Source organism: Notolabrus celidotus, chromosome 3 (genome assembly GCF_009762535.1).
Source record: "Notolabrus celidotus isolate fNotCel1 chromosome 3, fNotCel1.pri, whole genome shotgun sequence".
NCBI classification, from domain to species: domain Eukaryota; kingdom Metazoa; phylum Chordata; class Actinopteri; order Labriformes; family Labridae; genus Notolabrus; species Notolabrus celidotus.
The window spans coordinates 28,728,885-28,756,685 of record NC_048274.1 but is presented as its reverse complement, the minus strand read 5'-3'; the positions used below and the strand labels follow the sequence as shown (position 1 = coordinate 28,756,685).

General features: G+C 41.8%; 1 protein-coding gene across 1 annotated transcript in view; it reads right to left on the bottom strand.

Moving 5' to 3' along the window:
* Nucleotides 1-17,338: 17,338 nt before the first annotated feature.
* hcn4 (hyperpolarization activated cyclic nucleotide-gated potassium channel 4) overlaps nt 17,339-27,801 on the bottom strand; it is an 82,401-nt gene continuing 71,938 nt past the window's right edge. The window contains 2 exon segments of the mRNA XM_034679935.1: nt 17,339-25,397; nt 27,184-27,348. Coding sequence (XP_034535826.1) covers nt 23,101-25,397; nt 27,184-27,348 — 2,462 coding nt within the window. The 3' untranslated portion in view covers nt 17,339-23,100.

The following is a 27,801-nucleotide window of genomic DNA, read 5'->3' as shown; positions in this document are numbered from 1 at the left end:
GGCTCAGGAAAGTTAACAGTGACGAGCCGAGTCATTCAGAAACTTGGCATGCGGAAGGAAGCCAGCGACTCATTAATTCAGCATGGCCAGGACGATTGCCTTCCACTCCTATCACTTCTCACTGTCTTTATTTGATTAAGAATTCATGCATCATCTCTTGTCTGCATCTCTTTTCCACCAGGGCATGGATGAATGGCATCCAGTGGGTCACGTGACTGGTCACAGCAGTTTGCTTGGAGGAGGGCGGATCACTTTGCGTGTGAAGGTGGTTGATCACAGCAGACAGTTTGGTTTCACACATTGTCATGTCATTTCATCTGCGAATCTTGCTGTCAGAAAGACTCTGCCCCCCTTTGTCATTGACAATGGCAATGCAGCAGTGTTAGAATTCAGCCCCCAAACTCAGATTATGCTAATGACGGTGCCAATACTTTTAAACTTTAGATTCAGAAGGGCAAGTGGGCAACAATCCAGATGATTCAAAAGTTATACAGAAGCATGAATTTTATTTTATGACACTCGCTTGTTATTTGGAAATGATTCTGATTTTATTTGTCTCGTTTTTAATTTTACATCATTACTGAAGATACTGAAACCCACATTAATGCTTTGCAACTCCAGTTACTATTTAACTGCTCCATATTTCATCAGCAACTTCAACTTAATGGGAAATAAAAAGGACCAGAGAGAGGCACCCTAATCCTTTTTTGATTGATGTGGATATGCAGAGGCTGTTTTACCCCCTCCTTCAGCTGTCAGTGTAAGTGAGAGCCATCCTGCTGCCATGTATATTTTCCTTCATGGGTGGAAAGAAGAACTGTGTTGTAGCAGTTATACCATCACTTCTTCATCTCTGTCTCAAGGTCACTGCAGAGGAAGGGTGACAGGCTAGACAAGTGCCAGGAGGTGCCAACCTTTTTAAGGGGAGGTTGTGAGTTTGATGAATCCAGGGGGGAAGAGACAGAGAAAGAGGGGTGTGTGCAGCGAGGAGTAATAAGTCATTTTATCAATGCTACAGCATGTTCTGATGTGTGGGCCGGGTCATTTTTTTCCATTAGAAAAAAAGGGTGATTGAGGAAGACTGAGAGGAGCGAGGAGCAGAAATGGTAGCCTTTGAATCGGCCAGCATTGTGGCGGCCCTTTGAGAGTCCTATCTTTGTCTGCAGCACACACACCCTGGAAGGCTGAGCTGTGGGGCAGGAGCATGCTGGACCAGAGCGGACTTAGCGGGCCTTCATCTGGGTGTTAGTGATGGGGAGGGGGAGTGAATAAAGCCACACATAGAGCTATTACATCAAGTTACCGTTCTGCATTTGGAGCAGCTCTCCATGCATTTTCATGGTTTTTATCAGGCAAATCCTTGTGTGCCATGGTGTGCCATGTTCTCTCTGCATGCCTCTCCATGGCTGAAACACTCATGCAAACAGACAGGGATGGATACATATTAGGCACATACCCGCAGGGTGGTTATTATATTTTTTCTTGTCAGTATTGTGCATTCAGTCCTTGCTTTGTCGTTTGTTATAGACCAATATTTTTAACTATTAATTGCAGCCACGGTACTAACTATGCACACTGCTACCCATAATGCCCTTGAGCCAAGTGACCCAGTCCTCACATCTGTGAGACAATACACTCCAAGCACAATTCAAGCTAAATTTCCTCTTATAAAACCTGCAAATATCTCAGTGTGGTGTTTTCTTTATTTGATTAAACTTAGTAAGAACATTTAATTGTATTCCTGCCCGAAGTTGCAGGAAGAAATACAATCCTAATTTTTTGCCATATCAAAAAAAAAAAAAAAAAGATTATGTCATTACGGCCTGAGCACTAAGTGATGCTGGGTCCTATTGTAATCCTTAGATTGACAAATTAATTCTGTGAATTTGATGCCCTTAACATGTACTAAAAGTCATGGATTTTGGCCTGGGGGAAAATGTGATCATTTTCTGTTGTCAAATATGTGCTGGGAGAATTTGGCTCAATAGTGCCCCCTAGCGGTATTTAGGAGCCGAGCCCCTCAGGATAGTTTCACCTAGAAAGATTTTTTTTTTCGTTCACATATCTACGGTAGCTCCCCGAGACTTTAAACAAATACTCTTACCATTGTGGTGAAATGTTGACTGGAAGAAAGATATTAAGGAAAAACTGTCAACTGTAAAATCACCCCTTTTTGCTCTATTTCCAGGGGGTCCTTCAAAACGTTTATGCACTGATGGGGTATATCCAGTCCACTTGAAGCATGTTTACAGCTAGAAGAAACCTGAATCATGAACAATTCGTTAGCTTCTCTACAACAATTCAAGGGCATGGCTGTGGCGAGCCTTCAAAGTTAGGTGTTTCACCATAAAACAGGAAGTACATTTCATCTCAGACATGCATGCTCCCATCTGACCGAATCTCACTCTGCTTATTGACGGTCCAGGTCTGAACATATCCATATAAAACATGCACCGCACCCTGAAGTGCACAAAGGTGTGAAGGCCTGTTCAGTGCTGCATGTAGCTTTAATAGCTGCATTTGGTTTTTTTTGGGTTTTTTTTGCAAGAACATGTTTTGGGAATGTGATGGGTTAAAAAGGGTGGTTAATTAAACTTCAGGTTAAATGAAAATAAACACATTAAAATAAGCAGATGTTAAGCCATTGGCTTACAGAAACACTTATTAATAGCTGAGTTTCAATCTTAAATAGACAAAAAAGCACCAAGTGATAGATTACATGTGGCGTCAGACACTTCGCTCTGGATATTTACATTTGTTTCTGTCACCTCTTTAACATGTATTGTATTACACTTCACATATTTTCTTTTATTTCTTTTAAAAAATATATATTTTTCCCAACTCCTGTGTGCATTTTACTGCTGTGGTGAGTGTTTATTTCTGACTGAAGTGCCTAACAATGAAACTAGTTTATCAGTGCTGTTGTTCCACTTGAGTATGTACTTTCCGTCTCCATTAGTGTCAGTCCGAATCAAGGCAATATGAGACGCACACATTCTCACTGACTTTTTTTAAACTGTGTATCAGTCACACACATGCACACACAAAAACAAAAACAAAAACACTGGTGCCACTTTGTATCCTCAGTACAAGATTGTGGGAGGCGCCATGAAGTCCATCTCAGAGCTGAGTTGAGTGGCAGTCAGATACCAGACTGTATCATCAGGCTGATAAAGTTCATTTATATTGAGGAGTGTTTATTTCAGAGATGTAGATCCATCACCTCCGTCCTGTTCCACCTGTCCTGAGGTGATGATGAGAGGCGTGACGTCTGCATGCCTGAGGTGAAACAGCATGAGAGGTGTAAGTCCCCGTGAGCTAGATTGTAAATTCTGTCCTTGATGTGTTGACAGGAGCAGAGCTGGTGTGGGGTTGGTAGGTACATTACACTGTGATGTTGCATACAGAGCATTATCATTAGAGCTGGTTGCAATTGAGAATCATTCAGGGTCCAGATGCCTGCTAACATTCATTCAAGAATATTCAACTATGAACCAAGAAAGAATGAAAAATATGTACAAAATATTTTTTTAAAAACTGCAGTTTTCAATTTAAATAACATCCGTCATAAAATGTGAAGGGAAGCTTTGCTAACTTACACTGAATTGTCTTGGTCTTGCTTGGTTGCGTGTGGGGCCACTGCTTTAAAGTGTTATCATCAACCCCTGTATAGGGAGAGATGAACTCCCTATAAAGAAAGAGAGAATATTATATGTTGTTTAATAACTCTGCTATAAGTGGAGAGCACACATCCTTTGTAGGGGGTTAATGGATATTATTTAATTATTTTATTAATGATGATACATCAATGATTTATTTTTTAAAAGTAGAGTTCACTAAAACTGTAGTTTTGAAGTTAAGTCATCAATAAATTTTAGTCTTTAATACTCTGTTGAAGATTCTATTTTTTAAGGGATAAATGATTAACCAAAATAGAGTCAAAGTTATACTAATTAACAGCCTACAAATCTTTAAGGCATTAAAAACCACTAATTAACCATTGATAAACCCATTTGTAACCAGAACTTAACTGTAAAGCATTCCATAGAAGCCTGAAATACAATACTTTTTTGTGAATGAGCACAAATGCAAAAATATTTCTCCGGTCCTGGCAGCTCAAGCATCCCCAAATGTTCTCTGTAGTAGCTTATTACTGATGCATAAAGTTTTCCTGAACAGTTTATTGTAATCTTGTTTGAGAAACAAAAATTATGAATCATTAAAAAGTTGTAAAAATATCATTTTTTTCTATCAAGGCATATTTAACCATATCAATTACATTTTGTTTTTCTATTATCAACTCAGTTAAAGTTTAACACTTTTTTTACAGAAACATTTTCTCAATACATAGAGACCTCCCTTAGCTCCCTTCTTCTACCACAAGACAGAAAAAACTGTTCACTGAAACCAATATATCTGCTTCACCCACCTTCTGATTTCTCCCTCCATCAATGGTCCGTGTCCCCCCCTATTGGCCGGTCACACTGGCTCCTCTGAGTGGGGGGAAGGCCGAAGCCATTAAGCAGCCAACACACTGCTGCTGCGTCTCCCTGTTTAATTGCCTGATAGGGCCTGTGATATTTTTATCATCCGCCCTGTTGCGGATGACTGCCGAGAGGAGAGATGTGTGTGTGTGTGTGTGTGTGTGCGTGTGTGTGTGTGTGTGTGCGCACGCATATGTGTGTCTGCTGTGTCTGTGTCTGTACGTGTCATGCCTCAGTACACCTCTGACAAGCGAGCTGCCTGCTTGCTGCAGGAAACCCTCGGCTTCTGTGCACCTGCATATCAAACTGTGTGACCCAGTCTCTCAGCCGTGACATGGCACACAACGTCCATACCTACATTCAGCTTTGGCTTTGACACATCATCATCATCACCGTCATCATCAACAGGCTACAGGCAATGAATGATGTCTTCAGCGCTGTGGAGCTTTGTTATACAGCAGTATATGGTTGGTCCTCCATATTGACCATAGGAGGATTTTCTTTAAGTTGGGACGTTTAAAAATGGTTTCTGAAAATAAGGTGGATGTATTTATCACTCCAAGCTGCTATCAGTGTCAGACAGGGGGCTTTTTCCTCCCTGAAGACTCGGGTTATTCTGGGTCTCTCATACACGCACATATATAAACACCACACATGTATAGGTAACTGTGGAACTTCCCTGCCGGCTGTTTATTCACATCATGCTTGTCCACAGTCAGAGTGATTTGGGGCTTCGGAGGGAGGTGAAAAGGGGAGGAAGTGGTGTCAGTGGGGGAGCCAGAGAGAGTGCAAGCAAGGAGACAGTATAGGACCCTTTCAGGAGCTCCAGAGCCTCCTTGCAGTCAACCAATATAAAGCCAAGAAGGAAAACCAATTCTCTCTCTTTTTCCATCAGAGTTTTTGGCAGGGGATTAGGAAGTGGATTTCACCTTGCTGGGATCTCTTTGAGTGCAAGCTCTGTCTTATGAGGGAATTATTGAATTCGTTCAGCAACTCCCTCAGTGCGGTTTAAGACATTTCACTGCAGTCACTCCGCACGCTGATTGGATTCAGCCAGTTAGTCACACTATCTCACAAGGCAGCCACATTTTCTTCTAAAATAGGTTAAGTGTGACACTCTGAAGCCTGGAGTAAATGAGAGAGAAAATGCACCAAATTTCACATTTAGTCTTGATTTTTCTTGAAACCATCTTATTTAGGGTAGTTCACATGCAAATAAAAATTAACCTGAATCTGCTACACTGAGTCATTTCTTTGAGAGTGATTAAACCAGATATTCACATTCACTTAGATCCTAATAACTGCGGCTAAGTTTGTAAAGCTTTCTATTCTACTGTGTTAACTTGGACGACAGCGAGCCGTCACACCGCCATGCAGACTTGAGGCATATGCCTGTACATCTGATTTTCCATACATCATAACAATTCAAATATAGGATTCAGTCACATGGGAGAACCAGAAATTGGTATGTATTCCATCTGATCCAATGGTTGATGAGGATCCTTTCATGAGTCAATGTTTAGTTTAGTTTTTTCCTTGTGTTTCATGCCTTGGTTCCTCCCGTGTTTACTGTGTATTAGTTATCCTTTGTCTCCTTTGTGTGTATAGTGATCTATGTCTCTTGTTTTGTTTTCTTAATCTAGTCTTATGTTTACTGTTTTATTTTGTAGTTCTGAATCCTTGTGTCTCCAGTTTAGTTTTACATCATGCCCTTGTGTGTTTCCCTCCTTCTGTGATTACCCTCATTAGTTTCACCTGTGTCCTGTGTTCCACACCTGTGTTGATTACTCTGTGTATTTAGTTCCTCTGTTTCCCCTGTCCCTTGTTGGATCATTGTACGTCCTCCCTGTCTTCATGTCTTTCCTGTGTTCTGTGTTCCCCATGTTCTTAGTGCTCTTGTTTTTCTGTGGATTGGTTTATAGTAAGTTTTAGTTTGTCTATCACTGTTTTTTTGTTATTAAATCAGTTCTATTTTTTAGTCTGAATCTTGGGTCCTCCTTCTTGGTTTCTCCACAAGGTCACAGGTCCATGAATTGGCATATCACATCATGTTCTGAGCAGGTTGGAACTGAAGCAGCATGCAAATTCCGGTCTTGGTACATTAGGCAGGATCGAACACTCCTTTTCTAAGTGACCACTTCAAGTTTTGAAACCTTTTGTATGTTTGTATAATTGTAATGAAGATGTCATGGATAATCACAGGTGGTCTATGACAGGTAATCTGACAGGCTGGAATCACACCAGCATGTGCAAGTAATATTTAACCCACTGTGCTAACTTTGTGCCCATTTTTGTGGGGTTGATGAGAGTTTAGAATACTGTATATTGTTGTTTTGCAGACTAATAATGTAGTTCTGATACATAATGGCAGGTCTTGATCGGGCTGATGTTCTGGTACAGGCTGGAATCAGACCAGCATGTGAATGTAACTTTGACACACTGGGCAGTCACTTATCCACTGAGCTATGAGCCTGCTTTCTTTGAGGAGATCATTTAGAGTTTTTAATTTACCATTATATTGCATAATGATAATGCTAATGTAGTGAATAATGAGAGTAATCACACTGGTAATTTAAAAGATGCTCTGGCACAAGTTGTAAATGAAACAGCAGCTGAATGTGCACAAGGAAGTTGCTTATTATTATCCACTGAGCTAGCTTAGTCCTGCCCTTTTTTTGTTGTTGAAGGGATCGTTCAGAGTTTAGAATTTATCTTAGTATTACATCATTTTAATGTAAATTCAAGGAGTAATGATTGCTTTTAGCTTTGCAACATGTGGCAGATGCTTATTCATTGGGGTACGACCCTACTCCCTTGAGTTTCAAATGTATTTAAGAATAGCATAATTATAATGTAGATGTCATGGACATTGACAGTTCTGGGGCAGGCAATTTGATTTGAAGCTTCAGCACAGGTTGGACTTGAAAGAGCAGCTGGATGTAATTTTGGTCACTCAGAGCAGTCTCATCCTCTGCCCTACCCTGGTGGGGGTTGGTCAGAGTTTGAAATGTATCATCGTAATGAGGAATTGTTACGTGGATGATTGAATTGGTTGAGGGGCGTAGTGTTAATTTTGTCACTTATCTGAAACAAGTGTGCCGCAGGGACAAATTCCCACTTCTACCATGGGTCTTTGATGATTTTTTTTTTCTGATGTGTGTCTTTGACAAATCAACAACCATCCTCGTCAAGGAAAAAATTTGCAACTGTCTGCCCAGTGCACCAGTCACCACAGACAGTTAGGCACTGCCATAGAAGTGCAATGCAGCCCTTTTCATTTGAACATACATATCTTTGTTCATTGCACTTCACTTGAAGTTTAATTGGATAAATTTGTCCTCAGTGGCCAAAGAAAGGGTGCTGTGTTTTGTGTCTTTTATGTGTAAATGCACTTTCATTAACTTGGTAGATCAACAGGGACAGCACAGCAGCATTGCATTGTTTGAGAATCTAAGCTAGATTCACCAACTAAGGAAAGGACTGGATATTACACAAATAAATGTGATGAGAGTGCAATACTGTTTGGTGCGCCAGTGGCCGAGCAGTCTAAGCGCGCCTCATATAAAGAGCATAGTCCTCGCAGTGGTTGCCGTTTCCTGGCCACGACCATTTGCTGCATGTCTTCCCCAACTCTCTGCTCCCCACATTTCCTGTACTGTATCTCTTCAGCTGTCCTATCAATAAAGGCAAATAGTCCGAAAATATAGCTCAGAAAATTAAGAAAAAATAATAAAATGTTGCTTTTCAGATTTTAAGACTTGGTACAACATTAATACTTGTTTATGATCGGCTTTTTGAACTGAAGAGAGAAAAAGTTTTGACTGAAAGTGATTACTTTTTATTTAATAATACCAGACAAAAAATGTTGGCGGTGTTGTGAACTAAAAACTAGATTAAAACTAAAGGAGAAAAAAGACTACAATGTGGCTAAACTTGATAAACTGAAAACTAAGACTAAATCTAAACCTGACAATATTTACAAAGCACCAAAGCTATAATTTGCACAGCAGAAAGAAGCATGAATTTAATCCTGAAATATTTAGTTTAAATATAACATAACAGCCTCCTTTAATCCCAATAACTGTACCAAGATTAGAAAGGAGGCAGAATTGAATGTTAAAAAAAACACTGCCTCTTCTCCTCTTTCCCTGTGTCTCTGTCTGTCCCCTTCTCCCCCCCTTAGAGACACACACCGACAGTGGGCTACTCTCACTCTGGCCACCACAGACACACTCCATTGCCTGCCTGTCACCTCACAGGTTTTCCTCTCACCCCTGTACAACCCTCTCACGTGCTCCCCTCCACACACTTTCTCCATCCCTCTTATCACACACAAAACACACACACACTTAAAGCTTTTGTGTCCTGATGCACACATATTCATACACCTACAGAAACAGCCAAAGAGACACACACACACACACACACACACACACACACACACACACACACACACACACACACATGCGTGTGCACAATACAATTTTCTCCACTACTCCCTCTTGTTGTTTTTTTTCCTCTGTTTTGCTCTGGGGGAGTTGGCACCACACTGTAACTGTCTATTGTATCCACTGCTATGAGCTATGTGCTTATACACACTCACACGTACGCTCACACACAGACAATTACATGCAATATAAATCTTGCACATTTTGCAAATAAAGGATTCCCTGTGAAACACCTAAGGAGAAAACATCAAAGGTACAACAGCTCAGAAGGATCCACTCCTGCTAATGAAAGTGAGTCATCCTCTACTCAAATTAGCATCAGCTTCCTTCATGTTATATAAATACTCTACAGCCACTGTGAAACCTGCTTCAGAGGTCCTCGTCGGTCATGGCAGGTAGGGTAAAATTGCTATAACCATAAATATATAAAAACAAAAAATGTATATATTCTTATTATTTCTCTTGGAAATTACAGGATGTTGGGGTTAGCCAGAACTTTCTCCAGCACAGTGTGGAGCTATAGGTTGACTATGCAGGACTGAAAGACAACTATGGTTTATTTTAAAGTGAAATCACCATGCTGCACTCAGAGAAGTCAGATGATAATGTAAAATTGACCAAAACCATTGTGTTTCTGGAGCTCCATATGTGACCTTAACATTCCTTACATCACTGTGGTCACCTGTGTTTTCTTATTATTTGTCACCCAGACGATAGGGGGAGAAGTCTTTTTAATCTGTTACAAGGCTGAGTCCCAAAGTTTTTGTTTCTGCAGCCTGCTATCGAGAATGAGTCAGTGCTAGTATAAATGCCCCTCTTTATCCATCCATCCATCCATTATCTTGACCGCTTATACCGTTTGGGGTCATGGGGTGCTGGAGCCTATCCCAGCTGGCTTTGAGTGGAAGGCACCCCGGACACCTGGACAGGTTGCCAACCTATCACAGGGCAAACATGGAGAGTCAGACAACTCATTCACACACACACTCACACCTACGTCACTTTTAGTGTAACCAATTAACCTGGTGAGCATGTTTTTGGACTGTGGGAGGAAGCCGAAGTACCTGGAGAGAACCCACACATGCATGATGGGATCATGCAAACTCCACACAGAAAGGCACATGCCCGACCAGGGATTTGAACCAGTAACCTTCTTACTGTGAGGCAACAGCACTCTTCATATGAATATTAAAAAAAGTTAAAACAATTTAAGAAGGCAAGTGTCACTTCTAGGGACAAAGGGCAGCAGCTTAGGCCTCCTCTAGTGTCTATGTGCACATGGCAGTAACCACTGTGTTGGACTCAATTAATTCTCCTCAGGCTCCCCATCTTCCCCACCTCCTGAGCCCACCTCTCATTCCTCTGCCCCTCTGCCTCACTTCATCTTCACCCACCCTCCTCCTTCTCTCCCTCTCTTTGTAAATGTGCTGCTGAGTGTTCAACAGCCCTTTAAGCCTTTCTGTGAGATCTAATTCTGACTCTTAAGCACACAGAGGTGGTCAGCGACAGGGACTCTTTTTATGTGCGGTAATAAGAAAAAAAAATCAGTCAGTGAATGAAAAGTGCTCTCAGGCTTCTATTGTACAGTACTTTGGTCCAACAGTCACAGCTGATTGTGATTCCCCTAAGTGCTGGTATATGTAACAGCTCTCCTGGGCTGCGTGACTTAACAGCACAGGACGAAGCAGGATGGTCACAAAGTTGGCTTTCTCTTTTATCTAATGGCTTCCATCTGTTACCTGCTTGATGAGAAACATTGTGGTTTTAAATCTGGTGCATGCTTCAGAGTAAAAGATGGCTGTTTGCTTGTTGTCAGATAGTAAAGAATTTATTTTATATCTCCCATCTTTGAGTTTTGTCTTCACTGACTGGATCTGACCTAATTTATTATGGTGCTTGAAATCATAGTGTCAAGAATGGCAGTTTATTTAGATGTCACTGTAAGTGTTGTGATAACTCAATATTTCTTTTTTTTACTCAACTTTTGCAAAGTTTACAACTTAAAAAAAGATTCAACTGAAATTAAGAATGCAAGTCATGATAAACTTGTCCCAATTGTAAATATATAATTAAGGTGTCATTATATAAAATGATTACATGAAGCTGTGGAGCATGCTAGGATAACGATAGGTCCGTGGTTCATATCCTTGCTTTAGACACTAATCAAAAATATTCTTTGTTGACAGAACAACCTAACTATACAAATTATGTAAACTAAAGGATTAAAGCTGGGGTTGGTAGTCTCGGAAAACTAGCACGAATTTGAATGTAGCATGTCTTCAGGACTCCGTCTAACCCCTCCCCCCTCCCCTCGGAGCTCCTCCAAAACCCTAGAGTGGACCCTAGAGCATTGACTAGAATGGGTACGTATCGGCTGCGCATTGCGCAGCGCAGCCTTAACGTACCGCCACGCATCCTGTGGACCCGAGGCTTTAGAGTTAGAAGATTATCACAGTCTTGCAGGACTAGATTTTTTACTAACATTTGCATTTGCAAAGACTCAGTGAGTGACAAGTTTGACTGATATGACACACCGAGTTTGAGATTTTGTTAAAAACAGTTCATAAAAAGATTACAGGTATTGACGCAAACCAAATGCTCCTCTTAATGGTCTATGTTCCAGACATTGAAAATAACAATATATAAATACTCTATGCTGATGATCATGTTTGCGTTTGTAGCCCATATAGAGGTATCAGTGTTTATTTCAGTGTTTCATAACCAAAAATACCCTCAGGAGCTTTGAGTGAAACAACGTATTGGTAACCAGACATATTAAATTGTAATTTTCAGCCTCCTTCCCCGAAAATGTTCAGGAATATAATCTAATGATAGCCATGAATCTGGTGTCTTGATTGTCCCCCTACCTCCAGTGAATAAGACATTTATCTGCAGGGGAAGCATGGAGGTCAGCAGAGCCAGTGTGACTTTCAATACATTTCGTAACTTCAAAATTGCTCCTCTCCTCTGAGCCCCTCCTGAAGTGATTCAACTCAACAGGCCGACTCGTCTGCAAAATTACAGCTGTGGGAGTCGGTAATAACTCTCCAACCGTCTTAATTATTCTGAACAATGGCTGGTCCTGCGCTGCTGTAATTAAGCTTTTCGAGATGCATATGGTGGCAGATAAGTTGATCTCCCAGCTCTTCATGGCCGACTCTCACGTCTTCATGATTTTATCGCAAAATATAATGTGCTGCTAATATTTATTTAGTTTTCCAAGCCAAAGAAAAAAATGATAAAGGTTTTTCTAATCTCTCTGAGGAGGGACTGTGGCAGGAGTACATGCCTACCAAAACAACCAATCAAGACGCTCTTCTCTAAAGCCAGGCAATGGTTTAGCACAAGGCCATTTACTGTCAGAATTTAAACCCACATGATTTATGGTATGGTTGCCCTGGTCTGCTTTCTCTCCTTAGTTCAAAGGCTGAGTCTGGCTGCAAAATGCTCAAGGGCATGGGCTAATATGATAAACAGGGCACAGAGGCTGCAGGCTGGGGTAGGGGGGGTTGAGTCTTCTGCTTGCTGCATTTTACCCTCACCCTGTGAAAAAGCCAGCGATAGTGTGTTTGGTGGAGGAAACAGCTTCTCTGAAGCAAAGAGAAGCAAAGAGATGTGAGCATGGGATATCTTTTACCCCATCAGCTCTTATTGGGAGGGAGAGGATGAGGAGGGAGGGAGGGAGGGAGGGAGGAGAGGGTGGTGTTGCAGGGATCACCAGTCATGGAGGATTATTATTGCTAAAAATAAGGTATTTTCCTCTCTTTTAAATGAGTTCCTCTGGGTTTCTTTTCATATTATTCTTAGTAGAGGGAGAGCTTTTATGAAATATGAAGGCATCATCCACTGAAAGATGTAGCATGCTAATGTATTGAAATGTATTTGGTTCCTTTGCAAAATGTTGTGTTTGTTGTGGAGGGGGAAATATATCAGCTTATACTGTGGAGCATTTAAAAAACACAGTAAATATACCTCTTCTTTAAATCAAAATCCTCCAAATATCAGCTGAAATATTTCACTCTGACACCAGCAATCAGTTATGAAGAGCAGAGGTCATATTTTTTTTAATGCTAGATTTAACATTTTGAAATTAATTGCTGCAATTCAATCTGAAGGGCCGATTCAACACAGTATTTAAACATTTTTTTTCAGTATTGCAAGATGGATTTAAGCATCTCTGGTCAGGAATAGGCGGCAGGCTGTATGAGCCTCACAGGGTTTGTCTGGAGAGGAGATGGCTCTGCTAAGAAACGAACATTTACGGAGGACCGCTAACAGATGGCAGGGTGACAACTTGAGCTGCCGGTTCTTGTGTTGACACATTACTGTGGGGTCACAGCTCAAGGCAGCACATCATCACATCAAAGTCCATCTCTCTCTTTTCCAACATCAATAACCCTGTGATCTAGAAAATTGCCTGAAAAGGTTGAAGAGAGAGTTGATATTTTATGATGTGCACATAATATGTGAGAGTATGAGCGGGATGGGGAAATAATGAAGTTTACCAATACAACAATGTATAAATACTTAATCCAAGTTATAGCCCTTCTTTAAAATACCAATACATCGGGATACTTACAGTTTCCTGCTGTCAAACTTCCCAAATACATAATATCAATATTTATGATATTGCACTGATGCATCATCTTGTTTGCAGTGTTCCACTTGGTGGTCAGGTATAAGCTATAACTAATGTATGAATGGTACCTTCATTTAGTCTGTTTTATGCTAAGTATAGGCCTTTCAAAAGGGTTACGGATAAATCTGAGGAACCGTGAGATGACAAATGGCAGAGGTGAATAAAGAAATAATTAAATTGCCCCAAATCTGTATTCTTTGTTGAGACTTTTCTGTATTGGATTTCTGTGATTAAAACATAAAAAAGAGCTTTATACGTACTTCTTTGTTGTGCCTTGACATGTTCCCACTCATGTCCTCTGTATGCATTTTTAAGAAACGGTCAATGTCACACTTTGATGTCAGCATTCTGTGTAAGCGTTTATTAAGATAAAGGCTAACAACTGTAACTCCCTTTTCTGTCACTCATATTTTATGTACGCACTAAACTGTGATTCTCAACAACTCCACCTCCCAAAAGACAATCTCTCTGAAATGTGTCCTTTGATGTCAGGCAGGGCTTAAAGTAAAAATAATTCCTGAGCCTCACTGGGCACCATTAACATAGTTGTATGTTGGAGAGTACGCACAGCAGCTTTGTGACCAATTCATGCAAGGGATCACTTTCTTACTGTCGGACGTGTGTAAAATCTTCCTTGAGTTTTATTTAATAATACATTTTTCTAATTAAATCAATAAAACATAACATCTTTATTTGCACAGTTAAAACAAAACAGTTTCAATTATTGATTGGGGTGTCAAGGGTCCTTCCCCAGGAAACTTTCACATTTTTTTATATTTTAAAGAGAAAATTATTTCATTTAAATAAAAAATGTTTGGTACTTCCTGCATGACTGTCAAAAGGACATTCTAATAAATGCTGTAATTCTGTAATTCTGATGTTAGGCTCGAGAGAGATTCACTTCTTACATTGTAGACTAATCTCTCACTATACAAAATGATAAAGGATCAGATTTATTATCATTTTGTGAACAATCAATTTGACATGTTTTTTATTTTATAGTTTGACCAATGTTCCCTCTGAACTAATGGCTGAGCTGGGGTTTATGACCTACTATACTGCAGCCAGTCAGCAGGGAGTGCTGTAAATCTCATGGCTTCAGCCCAATCCAAAATGACAACGTCCACTTTAATATCCGATGTATGGTCTTCTTGACCAGCGCTACTTGTAGGTCCCTTGTCATTTATTATGACAACATTGCCAGGTTTTTTAATGTGTTTCACTGTTGAGCCTAGTACCATACTGAAAATGCAGTGTCAAACATCCATCAGAATAAAGGGGCAGTTTTGACTTTTTGCCAACTTTTCACATCCCTTATCCGTTGAAAGTAGCTCTGCGACCCACTTGTAGGTCCCAATCATAGACTGTATAAAATATGGATGTAGTATCTGTGACGCTACCCATCTGTTCCTGAGTGCTGTTTTGAAGCAAATCGACAGTGGCAGCCATATTGGAAATGCGGAACTCAACCAGGCATAGTGTGACGTAAAGGGGCGGAGTTTGAGCCTCTTAACCAACAGCTATGTGTTCCAGACCGGGAGTCAAGTCAGCCATGTCCTTATTTGGGCAAAAACTCATAATGTTAATATCTTCTGAACCGTTGCGTTAGAAAAATTCACCCCCCGTACAGTGTGTGCCGATAGAGAGATTATCTACGTAGAGCCAAGCCGTTTTTTGAACCAGGCTGTAAACATGTTTATTAATGCTGTAAAGATCGTCTTTTTTGAATGGGTGTCTATGTGGTTTCAGATGTTTCTGCAGCCAGCCTCAAGAGGATTCTCGATGAACTGCAGTTTATAACACTTCCGCATGGGCTTCATAGTTTGAGACCAGAGGTTGCCGCTTGGTCGCAACCTACTAATTGAGCAGCCTAGCTCTAAAAGATATGAATGATAGCATTTCAAAACACTCGTATGATAAATGATTTCATTAAATACAAAGTTATTTGAACATGGACATATTTTATTTTGATGTTGCTTAAAACTGGACACAGAGGTACTAGAGGGGAAAAGTGTATTAATACTATAAAATGAATGTACTTATTATTTCACATGTATAGTATATGTGTCTATAATATGCTTAGTTTTACTGAGCCTGAAAGTTATTTGTCAGGATTTTGATATTCGTCTAAGTAGGGCACATATGGTCATGAGCTTTTTTACGCACAGGAGGAACGAAAAGGCCAGAGGACCGGAGGGCTTAGAGGAGCAAGAGGCAAAGTGGGGTCATCAGGTTGGCAACCTGTGGCCAATCTTTCTGATGTTATCCATGCGTATGCTTTCATGAACTTAGTCCCGGGAGGCACACACAAGTGCAGAGTCACCAATGTGAATGGACACACACACACACACACACACACACACACACACACACACACACACACACACACACACACACACATTGACACAAAAAAACCTTTGAGCCGTGCACATCAGAGGCTGCACTGCAAAGTTGGCATTCGGACAGTATTTGTGAACAAACTGGCCGATGTCAAAAGGATTTGACGGTGGGTTTTAGAGGGAAAAAAAACACTTATACGGCTGTGCTGTTGTAACTGTGTGTGTTTTTGAGTGCTCTGGACCCCTGGCTGCCAAAATATGTAGAGCCATGCTATGGGCACGAGAGGATATAGAAAAGTAAGAGCACTTTCCAGAGAGAGCTAACTTAAAAGCACTTAAAATAAAACAGATAAGACAAAATGGAAAGGAAGATCTTTAACAAAAGACAATGGTCCTTTTTCATACTCAGTTTTTTTTTTTTAAATCCACTGTCTCCTGTCTCAGCCTTTCGGGACACTCAAGTGTCATCTCTCTTGCTGACTGAAATCCCTCACAATCCTCATGTCCCCCTTCAATGTCACTGTTAAAGACATTTTAATGTAGAACAATGATGATGCATGCTTTCTCCAGCTCAAGTGCGGAGTTGAAAGAGGCCATCTTGAAATCAAGAAAAAACTTGAGACACATGCATTTACAGTGCTGTAACACTGAGGCCCACGGGGTAATGAAAGGATTAATTACTGTCGAGTTTGACCCAAGGAGAACTGGAGCAGATTATCCCAGATACTGCAGAGGAAGGCATTAGTGCCGGTCGTCCCTCTATGGCAGCAGATAGACAGCCACCTCAGCGGCGAAGATGTCACCATGACCTCGCTGATCTGGCTGCACAAAAAAAAAAAAAATCCCGCACAGAAGCATACAGGAGGCTCACGTGGCAGCAGCGGCGGCCATGCAGCGTTTACACCAGGACCCTGTGTGCTTTCTTGTCGCCAGCTCTTCTCCTCTCAGCAGGCAGGCACGAGAGGAGGAGAATAATGTGTAATTACAATAGACAATCTAAAACAAAGCCCTTCACTTTCAATGAGTTCCTCTTGCAGACGGAAGGTTACCTCAAGGGGGAATTCTAATGAAGCAGATGGCTGAGTGCTCACAGGGGCAGCCGCAGACTGTCCTCCTTTTTTACAGGCTGCCAACATTTACAGCATTCTGAAGAGCCTCACCTGTCTCCTGAACGCTCTTTGTATGCATCTGTGAAGAAATGTGCGTATGCAAAACACATTTGCTTACTGACACCTCTCAAAAGATGGAAGAAAATATAATGACCTCACAAATTTGCCATTTCTCACACCTGGCTGCATGCACCAACACAAAGGTAACCAAATATGTGAATGAAAATAGTTTAAAAGTGTTTGCATGTTGCAGCAAATTTGAATAATGCAACATCTAAAGCATGCAGCATGTGAAAAGAGAGAAACCACTCCAGAAAGGTATTTCTTATATTTTATTCTATACCATTTTATTTCATCCAGTATGTGTGCTTATTGACAATGCAGTATTTGCCTCACCCTCTTCACCGCCACACAAATAACAAGCCACGGCTACCATATGTGGCTGCTTTTGTGGGTCAGCGCAATGTCCCCGAGTGCACATCCAGTCACACCATACCTATACAGTTCCCTTATTGCTTTTTCCCCATAGTTCCTGTGTTAAATGCAGAAAAAATAGATATCCATTGATCAATAGCAAAGCGGTCAAAATACTGTCCTCCACCAGAAGGTTGCTCATCCTCGTAAGAAGTGTTGAACCAGTCACCGTCTTCATGAAACAAAAAAGGTTGAGCCTTCAGGTAGAAAGTCTTGGTCTGTAGCATCACGTTACAAAAAAATGTCCCACTGCTACGTCTCATCAAAGAAGAGAGATTATATAATGTAAATGTTCCCTTAAAAATCATGGACATGTTATGAACTCTATACACACACAACATGGTGAGCATTGCTTATTGTTATCTGATATGGAGATCACTTATTAAGAGAGTCTAAAATAAATACAGAAATATAAATAGGTCCTATGGAAATACATAAATCTGTATAAGTAAGTACCTTGTTGTCATAATGATTCCAACAGACTGAGTGGAATATAGTACATACTTCAGCAAATGAAGGACAGCTTTGAAAAACATTTTTTTTTTTCATGTAAACCCTCATCTCTCCAAAAGTAGTATGAAGTCGCCCTTTTATTTCCTCCCTCGTTAATCCAGTAAAGAGCCGCCCCAACTTTGGCTTCAACTAAGGACACCTGATCAGCTGTAACCAGAGGAGAAACAAACAAACCAGAACTAAGCATCTTACTTTGAACATTTTAGACATGATTGAGCTAAGTGGGATAAATGGATGACTTTGTAATGACAGCTACAAAAAGAGACTCCTGTAAGTCATCTGCATAGAGCTTTATCTCTGACAGACCACACTCAAGAGTGATTTTTGTCTACTCCCCCCTGTAGGTGGTATCACTAAACTGGGTCACATCCAGGTTACACTGTCCAACAGCCCACTTTGTGACTGTTATGTTATTCCAGCAGCAAAAGAGGTCAGCTGTATTAGATGCTACTGTAAACGCAACTTATCACCACACTGAGCAATTTCATATCTAATCACAATGAGGTAAACTGTCATACACAGCACCTGATCCAGGTGCTTGTGACTTAAATAAATGGAATGTTTGTGAAAGGATTGTGTGGCCATGAATGAACAACCAGGAAAAAAAACCACGCCTTTTTCTCCCTAGAGAAATTGCAGGTTCGATTCCACCGCTGCTACATCTAATCCTCAATCACAGCAAATGATTTCATCAGTGTGCATCGCTGATTAAACTACGCATATTTATGGGCGAGTAGGACAGCAGAAAGGGGAGAGAGGGGGGGATGGGTGCTAAGATTAGGCAGTGAAATTGGAAGTGCACCAAACAGAATCTGAAAATGCTGCGCATCAGAAACAACCATGAATTGGAAATGGTACAGAGGTGCCATGTGGAGCTGCACCAAGGATCTGCAATAGGAGGGTGGGTTGAACTACAAACCTGCTGGCTGCTTCACAACACATCTACCTAGAGCCAACAACAGGGCCAGAGCCAGGTATGGCCTTAGGCAGAGGAGAGATTAATAACTCCTGCCAGACGTGATGAATTTCTATTATACCCACAAAATCCTCCGTTTCATTCTCAAGCCTTGAATAGCCCTGACCTAAATGAGATTGACTTCAAATAGAGCAATCAATCCCAACCAATGTAGGATGTTAAGATGACAACAATACTTTGCAAAATCAAAGCAACAACAGACATGTCAGGAGCTTTCCCACTATTTCCTCTGAACTGATTTCTGAACAGACACCCTGGCAGCGCTTTCGACACAACACTGGCAGCTGTTATGATCCTTCAACTGCCCTTCATTGCTATTTCTCCTGCTGTTCTCTTACAGCTGGTTTCTCCTCATGTTTAGACAGAGAGATGTAAAGAAAACAGTCCCCTGCATGAGAAAGCGAGTCACAGTTCTATTCCTTTATTCTCTTCTTTCCCCAAAAACTGCGAGGTCTACCTATATTTCCAGCTGATTCCTCTAAAAACACAGTCTGTAAACTTTATCATGCTACACGTGAGGCTGCAGGAGACATGGGCTCAGATGAAACAGACTGGACTTCATGTGGATTGTGTTTGCTTACTTACTTACAATAATGGCTTCAGTGGACACACTCCCTGAAACCACTTATCTGTGATGATGCACCAGACTGACTTCAGGCCGACTAATCAATCCCTGTCCATTGTCACTCTCTCCCTCAGCTATGACCTCTGCCTCCCCATTCCACCCTCCCCCATCAGAGCCCAGCCTCTACCAATCGACCCTGCCAGCTACACACACCCACTGGCTGCTACAGTGGCTACTTAGCTCTAGTCGGGGCTTTCCCTCCCAATCAATAACACACCAACAAACATCCACTGGCATACAGGGACAACAATAAGGCAGGGGGCCTCCCCGAGGAACAGTGACCTCTCTACCTCTCCTCTCCTCTCCTTGGCCGAAACTCAGATTCATCGTTCCCCTCAGTGCCTCAATGTATCCTCATGTGTGCACCTTTTTCTCACAGATGAACTTCAGACTGCTCTTCATACCTTCAAAAGGTCACATTGCGAGGAAAAAAAGGGTATTTTTTCCCCAAGTGGGAGGTATAGCAGTTTGTCTACTTTTGTTCAGTGCAAGGCTAGAAGGAAAACCAGGGTTTAAACACCTACACTGTTTGCAGACGATCAGTATTCCAGAGGTGAAACTGTTCAATGTATTTACACTCTGCTGCCTCTGTCCCTGCATCCCCTGGACCCTCTGAGTGGTGGGAGGGGGAAAAAGAAAAAAAGAGGCTGAAGCTTCCGACCATGAAGCAAAAGACTAATGATAATTTCACAGAGCCTTTCACTGAGCTTTCAGATTTAGACTGAGTGTGAAACAAAACACTGCTTCAGACATCATTAAAGCCTACTCTGTTAAAAACTGTGATTCTTTCTTCTTGTCACCTTCGTAATCTAACACAGCGGTTTTTTTCTAATGATAAGCACAATAATCATAGAGTTCTTGCTACCAACATAAAAAAATAAAATGGTGCTCCATTATAATGGTAACAGAAATCATTCCTGGACGTCTCTCAGTTAGATGTTGTTTGGCATGCTTTTGCCCAAGTACAGAATTAGAATTGTTTTATCGTGTACTGGAATAATCTGGATGTCTTATAATAATGTCTACAATTAACCAGTTATATAAATCAAGACACAGAAATACATTATTATGAAGTCACTGGAATTGTATCAAATCATCCACAGCACAGCATAAAATCAACTCATGAATGGAGACTCCCTTACGATTTATATAAGAAGGAAGTTGTTGGTTTTTCATTGACAGTATTGCCTCAAAATCTTGTAGAGCTTGCAAGCGTGATTCATTATGGAAAAAAATAAATGGTTTGATTGATCTGACTTTGAAAAATAAGGTTAAATCAATTTGTCAAAGACTCACTTTCCGGAAATATATTGTAGGATATTTTCTATAACATAAAATGTTGTGCATTAAAAGTAGGAAATGTGCATTAGTGCAGCTATATGTCCTGTCGTGTATAGCTATGGGTTGTTATCTGGACCTGTGGGAGCTGTAATGAGAGAAGAGCATGGTCACTGTGCACCTCTGTGTGTGAGACCATGATAGCCTGCGAGGGTCAAGAGATTACAGGCATGTCTTGTTAAATTAGGCTGCTGTGGCTGAGTGCTGTGACTGAGTTAGGGGACCCAGCTGTCTGAGTGGAACCAGGTCTGTCTTGGTGATGAGCTACAGCCAAACATGCAGAAGCATGTCGTCGCTCTCCTCCTATGGGAGTTCAGTGATACCTTTCTTTCCCATGTATTCAGTTAGCTCAACCACGGTAAGGCTGTCTGAGTGTACCTTCAGATCCTGAATGAAGAAACAGATATTGATGGATCCATTTCCACCTTTGATTTCCGACAGCTTAATCAGCATCAATCAATGTATGTTATTAAAAACACAACGAAAGCAGTCAAAACTATCTGACAATCTTCTCGATATTTTAGATTTTCATTGTGGAAAAAACCAATGGTAGTCAAAGGTCATCATGCACCTTGTTGTGCAAAAAGAAAACAAGGAGAATGTTATTTTGCTCAGAGTCTCACAAGCAGGGCGACAGTAGGGTACTATTTTTCTTGCAGGATATGCTTTAAAGAGTGGGCTGCTTGAGGCTTACTGACCTGAAGTACTGAGTCACAGATCCAGATTGCCTTGATACAATTTGTCATTATTGGTTCTGTATCTTGCTGAAGGACACTTTTGCAGACGAAATGGCTGCTGATGAAAGTATCTGACAACGATTTGGATCCAGTGACTTTTTTTTTTTTATATGGAACAGTCTCCCTGCCTTCAGTGCATCTACAATAGCTAGAGTACTTACTTTTAGCATCATAAAAATGTGCATACATTCAATATCTCTTACTCAGCCCTCACTTTAAATGAAGAAACACGTTTGCAGCTACTGTTAAAGTAATGCAAAAAAAAAATCTAATCCCTCGTGGCATATTTCATGTGTCTGTGTACTGTTTTCACTGTATTTGATCTGACTGTAAAATCTGAATTAGGGGCTATTATGTGTTTGACAGTTTTTGATTTCCCATGGTCTGAGTGCTTCACCATGCAACACAAGCTGTGGTAAATGGAAGTCCTTGTATTTTGTGAAGCTGTCTTTTGATCAGTCCAGGGAAAAGTCTAGCCTTGCATCCGACTGCTCCGCTGAAATAGACACTCTTACTCTCTCCAGCACTCAACAGTTTCACACAGTCAGGAAGAAAAACAACACCTTCTCTACGCACATTAGCGGCATGGGCTTGGAAGACGAAGTGAGCTTGTTAGGATATGGTCGAGGACTCTGCAGAAAGGCAGTCGCTCACAAACTGTTACGTGTGGATATTGAGATGGAGGGTTTGCTCGTTGAACCTCCTTCCTTCAAGCTTACGATAAAGTGGTATAAAATGAGGATTGAAGGGCAGAGAGGAGCTGAATTATTACCCCACAGGAAAATTATTTTTGGTTTTCTAAAATCTCTTCTCCATCTCTCATAAAGTTTTGAAAATTGTATACACTTGATAAATAATTACAATCTAATAGATACATTTAAGGATCAACAATATGTGATCCTGTATGACATGGTATAAGAGTCAGCCTGTCATGAAGCATGTTGTTTTTGCTAAAAATGTAGATACTTTTTTTTGAAACACACAAAAAGCCTTTATACATGCAGGTATTAGTGCATAGGTTCCTGCTGAAAAAAAGAGTATTATTGTGGAGTCCACTGAATGTCTTCCCAAACATCACTGGATGAATTTGGCATAGTTATATAAAGAAAATGTCTGTCCTTTAAATGGAGATCATTTGTCACACCCTCCTAGTCCTCTGATTAACTTATCTTTTAAATATATCTTATCTATACACAGTATGTATTACTTAAAAAAAGGAGGACACATAAAGTAAATACTGGGTAGTGTATACTTCTGAGTTACCCAGTAAAGCGTCTTTAAATCACAGTAATGTAAGATCTTGGTAAAATGAGAGGTGAAACACAGTGAAGTCTGAAGACAGAAAGAAAACAAAGCCACACTTGGAGATAGTTTGTGTGTGCTTCACTTTGGAGGAGCACAGGAGGGTGTGATTATTCTCACAAATTAGAGGGAAGTTTAGAGCGGACAGTTTGAGGTTCTAGATCTGATGAGTAGGCAACTGAGCCCCTCTGTAGATGCGAGGCTGGGGAGGTCCCAGTGGACTGAGTCTGGTGCGGGTGCCCCGGAGACATCTGGATTGGAGGAGTCATGCGCCCTGGCACTGAGCTACAGGGTTTGGGCACAAAAGTGGGTGATGAAAAAGGTGAAGGGTAATATCCAGTTTCCACGGAGGGTGGAGGAGTATGGTGGCCTAATGCCTGGGCTACCTCTTGATGCAAAGATGTGTGTGAGCTGGATAAAAGCTTCAAGTCCTCAGAGAAGCGGCCCAGCGGGGAATCTCTTCCTGTTGTTTGTGGCTGGCTGGGAAGCTGTGAAGGGAGAGATGACTGGGGCATGAGCAGAGAACTGTGGGATCCTGTGGCACTGGAGGGGTCGCTGTAGTGGAAAGTCCTGCCGGCCACTGGACTTTGAATAGTAGGGCTGGGCGCCACTGGGGTAAGGCAGGGGGAGGCATTTGCTGAACCGTACTGGGCCAAGGAGGCCAGGGCAGACCTCTCCATGGACACCTGGTGAGGGAGAAAGCCAGACTGAAGGCCTGTCAGACTGAAGTGGCTCAGGGCAGATGGAGAACCCTCAGCAGGCTGTTGACTGTGCTGTCCTCTACTTGAGGATGGGGACCCTTGTGGAGGGGTATGGAAGAGGTTTAAGCCACTCGTAGTCCTGCCCCCTCCGGCAAACTGCTGCAAAGGAGCCACCTGAGGAGGCTTGGGAGGTGGCTGGCTATGGAGAAGCTGACTAGGCGTAGAACTAGACGAGCTAGTAGATATGGGACTCTGACAGCGAGAGGAGTTAATAAGTCCAGATGTAATTCCACTTGAGGTTCCCCCTACAGGACAAGCTGTAGACCCTCCTATATGGCTCCCTACTGCCCCTCCTACTGCTCTACTTGCGTGTCCACCCATCATCCCTCCCCCTGGCCCACTTAAACCTCCACCAATATGGCTAGATGTTGATCCAACAGAACTTTTTCCAAATGATGCTCCAGGATTCCCTACCACTGAATCGCCTGAAGTTCCTATAAGTGATCCCCCAGAAGTTCCACCTGTTAATACCCCAGAAACCATTCCTATCGATCCACCAGGAACCCTCCCTAAAGATCCACCAGTGGCAGTCACTACCAGTGATTCTCCAGAAGCCCCTCCCACTGATCCCCTTGAAGCTCTTTTTAATGATCCTCTAGAAGTCCCTGTTATTGATCTTCTGGTTGCATCTCCAAATGGCCCTAAGGTGCTCCCTCCTGATATAACTGATGCCCCACCTGCTAACTTGCCACATGGGGCAACCACAGATCCTTCAGATACCCCTCCCATTGATTCTCCTGAGATCTCGCCAACTGAGCCACAAGCAGCTACTCCCAACCCAAAGTTCCCCCCAGGAGTCACTTCTGTTGTTCCAGTTGTAAAGTCCTCTCCAGCCCAAGAAGTGTCTCCCCCGCTGGCTCCTTCCGCTATGCCTGATGACCACCCTGTTGCACCGCTACAGGCTCCAACTGCCCCCCCACTTATCCCTGAACCTGTGCTGCCACCTGTGGATCCTTGATGAAAGAGGTTTGATAGAGGCGGGGTGCTGGAGCGGAAGGGTTGTTGATTCTGGGGTTGTGGGTGTAGCTGAGCCATACTGGATGAGGGTGAATCAGAGGAAGAGAATGGTCCAAAAGGAAAGGCAGTGCCCCCCCTTCCTCCACTGGACCCAGAGCCACCCCCACTAGGTCCATGGTTGGCTGAGACACCTGAGGCCTGCTGACTGGAGCCAGTTGCATTTGTACCTGATGTCATATGCTGGGCCCTAAAAGAGGCCAGCAATGACATGTCCACCACAGAGCGCGCTCTAGAGGGTGTGCCAGAGGGAGAGTTCCCAGCAGAGTCAGGTGCTGGGGATGGAGGAACAAATGTGGGGAACTTCTTGAGGCGACTGGAAGGGTCCTTTAGGGAACCAAGTAGAGAAACAGGAGGCCTGAAAAGAGTTGGTGGAAGGTGGGGATGATGCGTCAGGGCGATGGCTACTGAGGTTGTGGCTGCTGCTGCCTGGAGAGGGGCCTGGATGAGGGGGGCCCAGATGACAGGGGTAGGTGAGGGAGGAGACTGAGGTGGGACGTTCTGGAAGAGATGGGCGCAGTGGGCCATGTCCCTGTCATGCTGCACAATCTGCTGGATGATCTCGTTCTCCTGGTAGTTGAGCTCACCAGAGTTGAGGTCATGTTGCACCTTGTGTTGCAGGATGGAGTTTTTCTTGCCTGTAAAAGGACACGCACAGGATGAGCATACATCTAAAGCACAGTTAGACTGAGGTTGTCATTTATTAGTATTGAAGTAACCCCCTTTTTTCCATAACCCAAAGAGAATAAATTAAAATGTGAACCCTAAAGTATACGGGGGGTGTGGAATAACACATTTTCAAAGAGACAGGGTGATAAGCAGAAGGAGAACTGGAAGGCATAAAAGAGCATGGAAAAATAACAACAACAAAAGATGAGTATGAGATAACTATCCAAAGACAGAAGCTGAGGATCCTTGACAGCCTGAGGCATGGGTGGTGCACTGTCTACTGGTTCAGTCAGCCTTTTCAAAACACCAAGCCACCACTCTTCATCCAGGTATAAAGTGAACCTGATAATGAGTAAGTAGTGTTATTAATCATTCTCTGTTAGTGGCTTTTTAACGGAAGGGAAGCAACTCAAAAACTAGGGATACATTTGAAATCGTATTGTTCTTAAATGCTTGATATCTGGAAAATAAGCAGTAATACAAAAGAAAAAAAAGAATGGCCACATTTGAGATTCAGTGAAAGACTGTTCTTTAAACAATTTTCTCTCCAGAAATCCCTTGTCTTAGTTCTCTCAGCACTCCACCTCACACCCTTGAAACACATGTACAATGAAGTCCCTCTGAGCTTTGCACAAGGTCAAAGAGACAAGTTGGAGTTGCGTCACTACGACAGGCATACTAGCTGCTGACCCAAGAAAAATGTGTGCAGCTCTGACCAGGAGTCCATTAGTCATTGTTGAATGGCCACACTAGCAGTGACGGGGTTAATACACATGACTGCCATTTTCAATTTGGTGCTGACAAAAGGCTGTGAAATCTGAAGATATTGTAAATGTAATTAGGTACAGATCAATCTCTTCATTTTCTGCCATGACTGCGAGCAGATTAGCAGAGGTGCTACACTGAGGTATTGTATCTACATCCAGCTTGACCCTGGCACCACATGACCCTTTATCACCTGCACACCTCCTATCAGATTGGGCTAAGTCCATCAAGACAGTAATTTATTTGTGGATCATTGCCGTGTGAGTGACTTTATTAGGGGAGAAGGGTGAACACAAGCTTTAAGCCCAGGAGAAAGGACATCCGCAGGAGACTGTCTTACAGAGACATCACTATCAGCCCACCACATCTTTTCAAAGCACCCATTTTCTACAAAGAGACCCCCTAAAGCAATTCCTCTATCTTCCATTCTAAACATAGCTGAGGATAAAACAGAGCATGCAGCGATGGCTGAGTGATGATACAGGCGTGCCTTTCATTGTGAATTTTTCATCTGCTCAGTCTGAGCCTGGGAACAGTGATGGATATAGAGAGAATATCAATTGTATGGGTAAGAGAAGTCACGCAGGGATTTCAAAACCCAGGCTTTATCTTCATGTTTATATGCAGATAACTGGAAGTAATTTCATTCATTGAGAATCTGTGGGAACATTTTTTACAGCCCTTACAGTTTTGTTTAAAACCTTTTGAGCTGGTTTTGAATATTTGTTACGTTTGTCTCTTAGGGTCAGTGTGCCATACTGTACAAAGTATATAAAAGCAGAAGGAGAACATTGATCCTGTTCTAAACTAGTGATGTAATCTTCTCTGATGTGCTGGTGATATGAAATAAGCTTAGCAAAGGGTGGGTTCAAATACAGTTCTCCACTACAGCTAATATGTAACATAAAGCAAGGACTTTATGTCTTGATTCAAGTTTGCAGCTCGTTTCATTAAGTAACACAGACATTCTTCAGAACCAGATTTTCTCACCAATACGGTCCAGTCTGTCCAATGCAACGGTCTCAAAGGCTCGTCTCATCATAGGATACTCCTCCAGCACCTCATTGAAGTTGTCCACAGACAGTGAGTACAGACGGCAGTATGTGTCTGCTCGAACACTGGCTGTCCTTCTGCCTCGAGTCAGTAAACAAATTTCTGCAAAGACAAAAGAAAAATGAAACCATATGTTAGAGTTACACATAATCATAGACATAGTTTAAGTTATCACAGCTGTTTCAAAGGTAAAACAAAAAGGTAACATTTTCAAGTACAGACATTCCAGTTTTAAGAAGAGAGATTAAAAAAATGACTTTAGAATGTAGAAGTGTGCTTCTGTTTCTGACACTCCTTCCACACAAAACAATGACAATGACATCCACACAGAAATCATGTTCCCTGTATGGTTATCACAAACCAGCCTCACATAACATAAAACATCTCAAAAGCAGAACATATTTGGCAAAAGCAAAGTGTGGATGCTTTTTAGTCATCTCCTGTTTTATTTTACTCACCACTTTTCCTAAAAGTTCTATTTTGTGTCCTTTATTTCTCTATTGTCACCTAGCAGGAGTTCTTTTTTTTTTTTTTGAAACTATTAAGACTGTTACT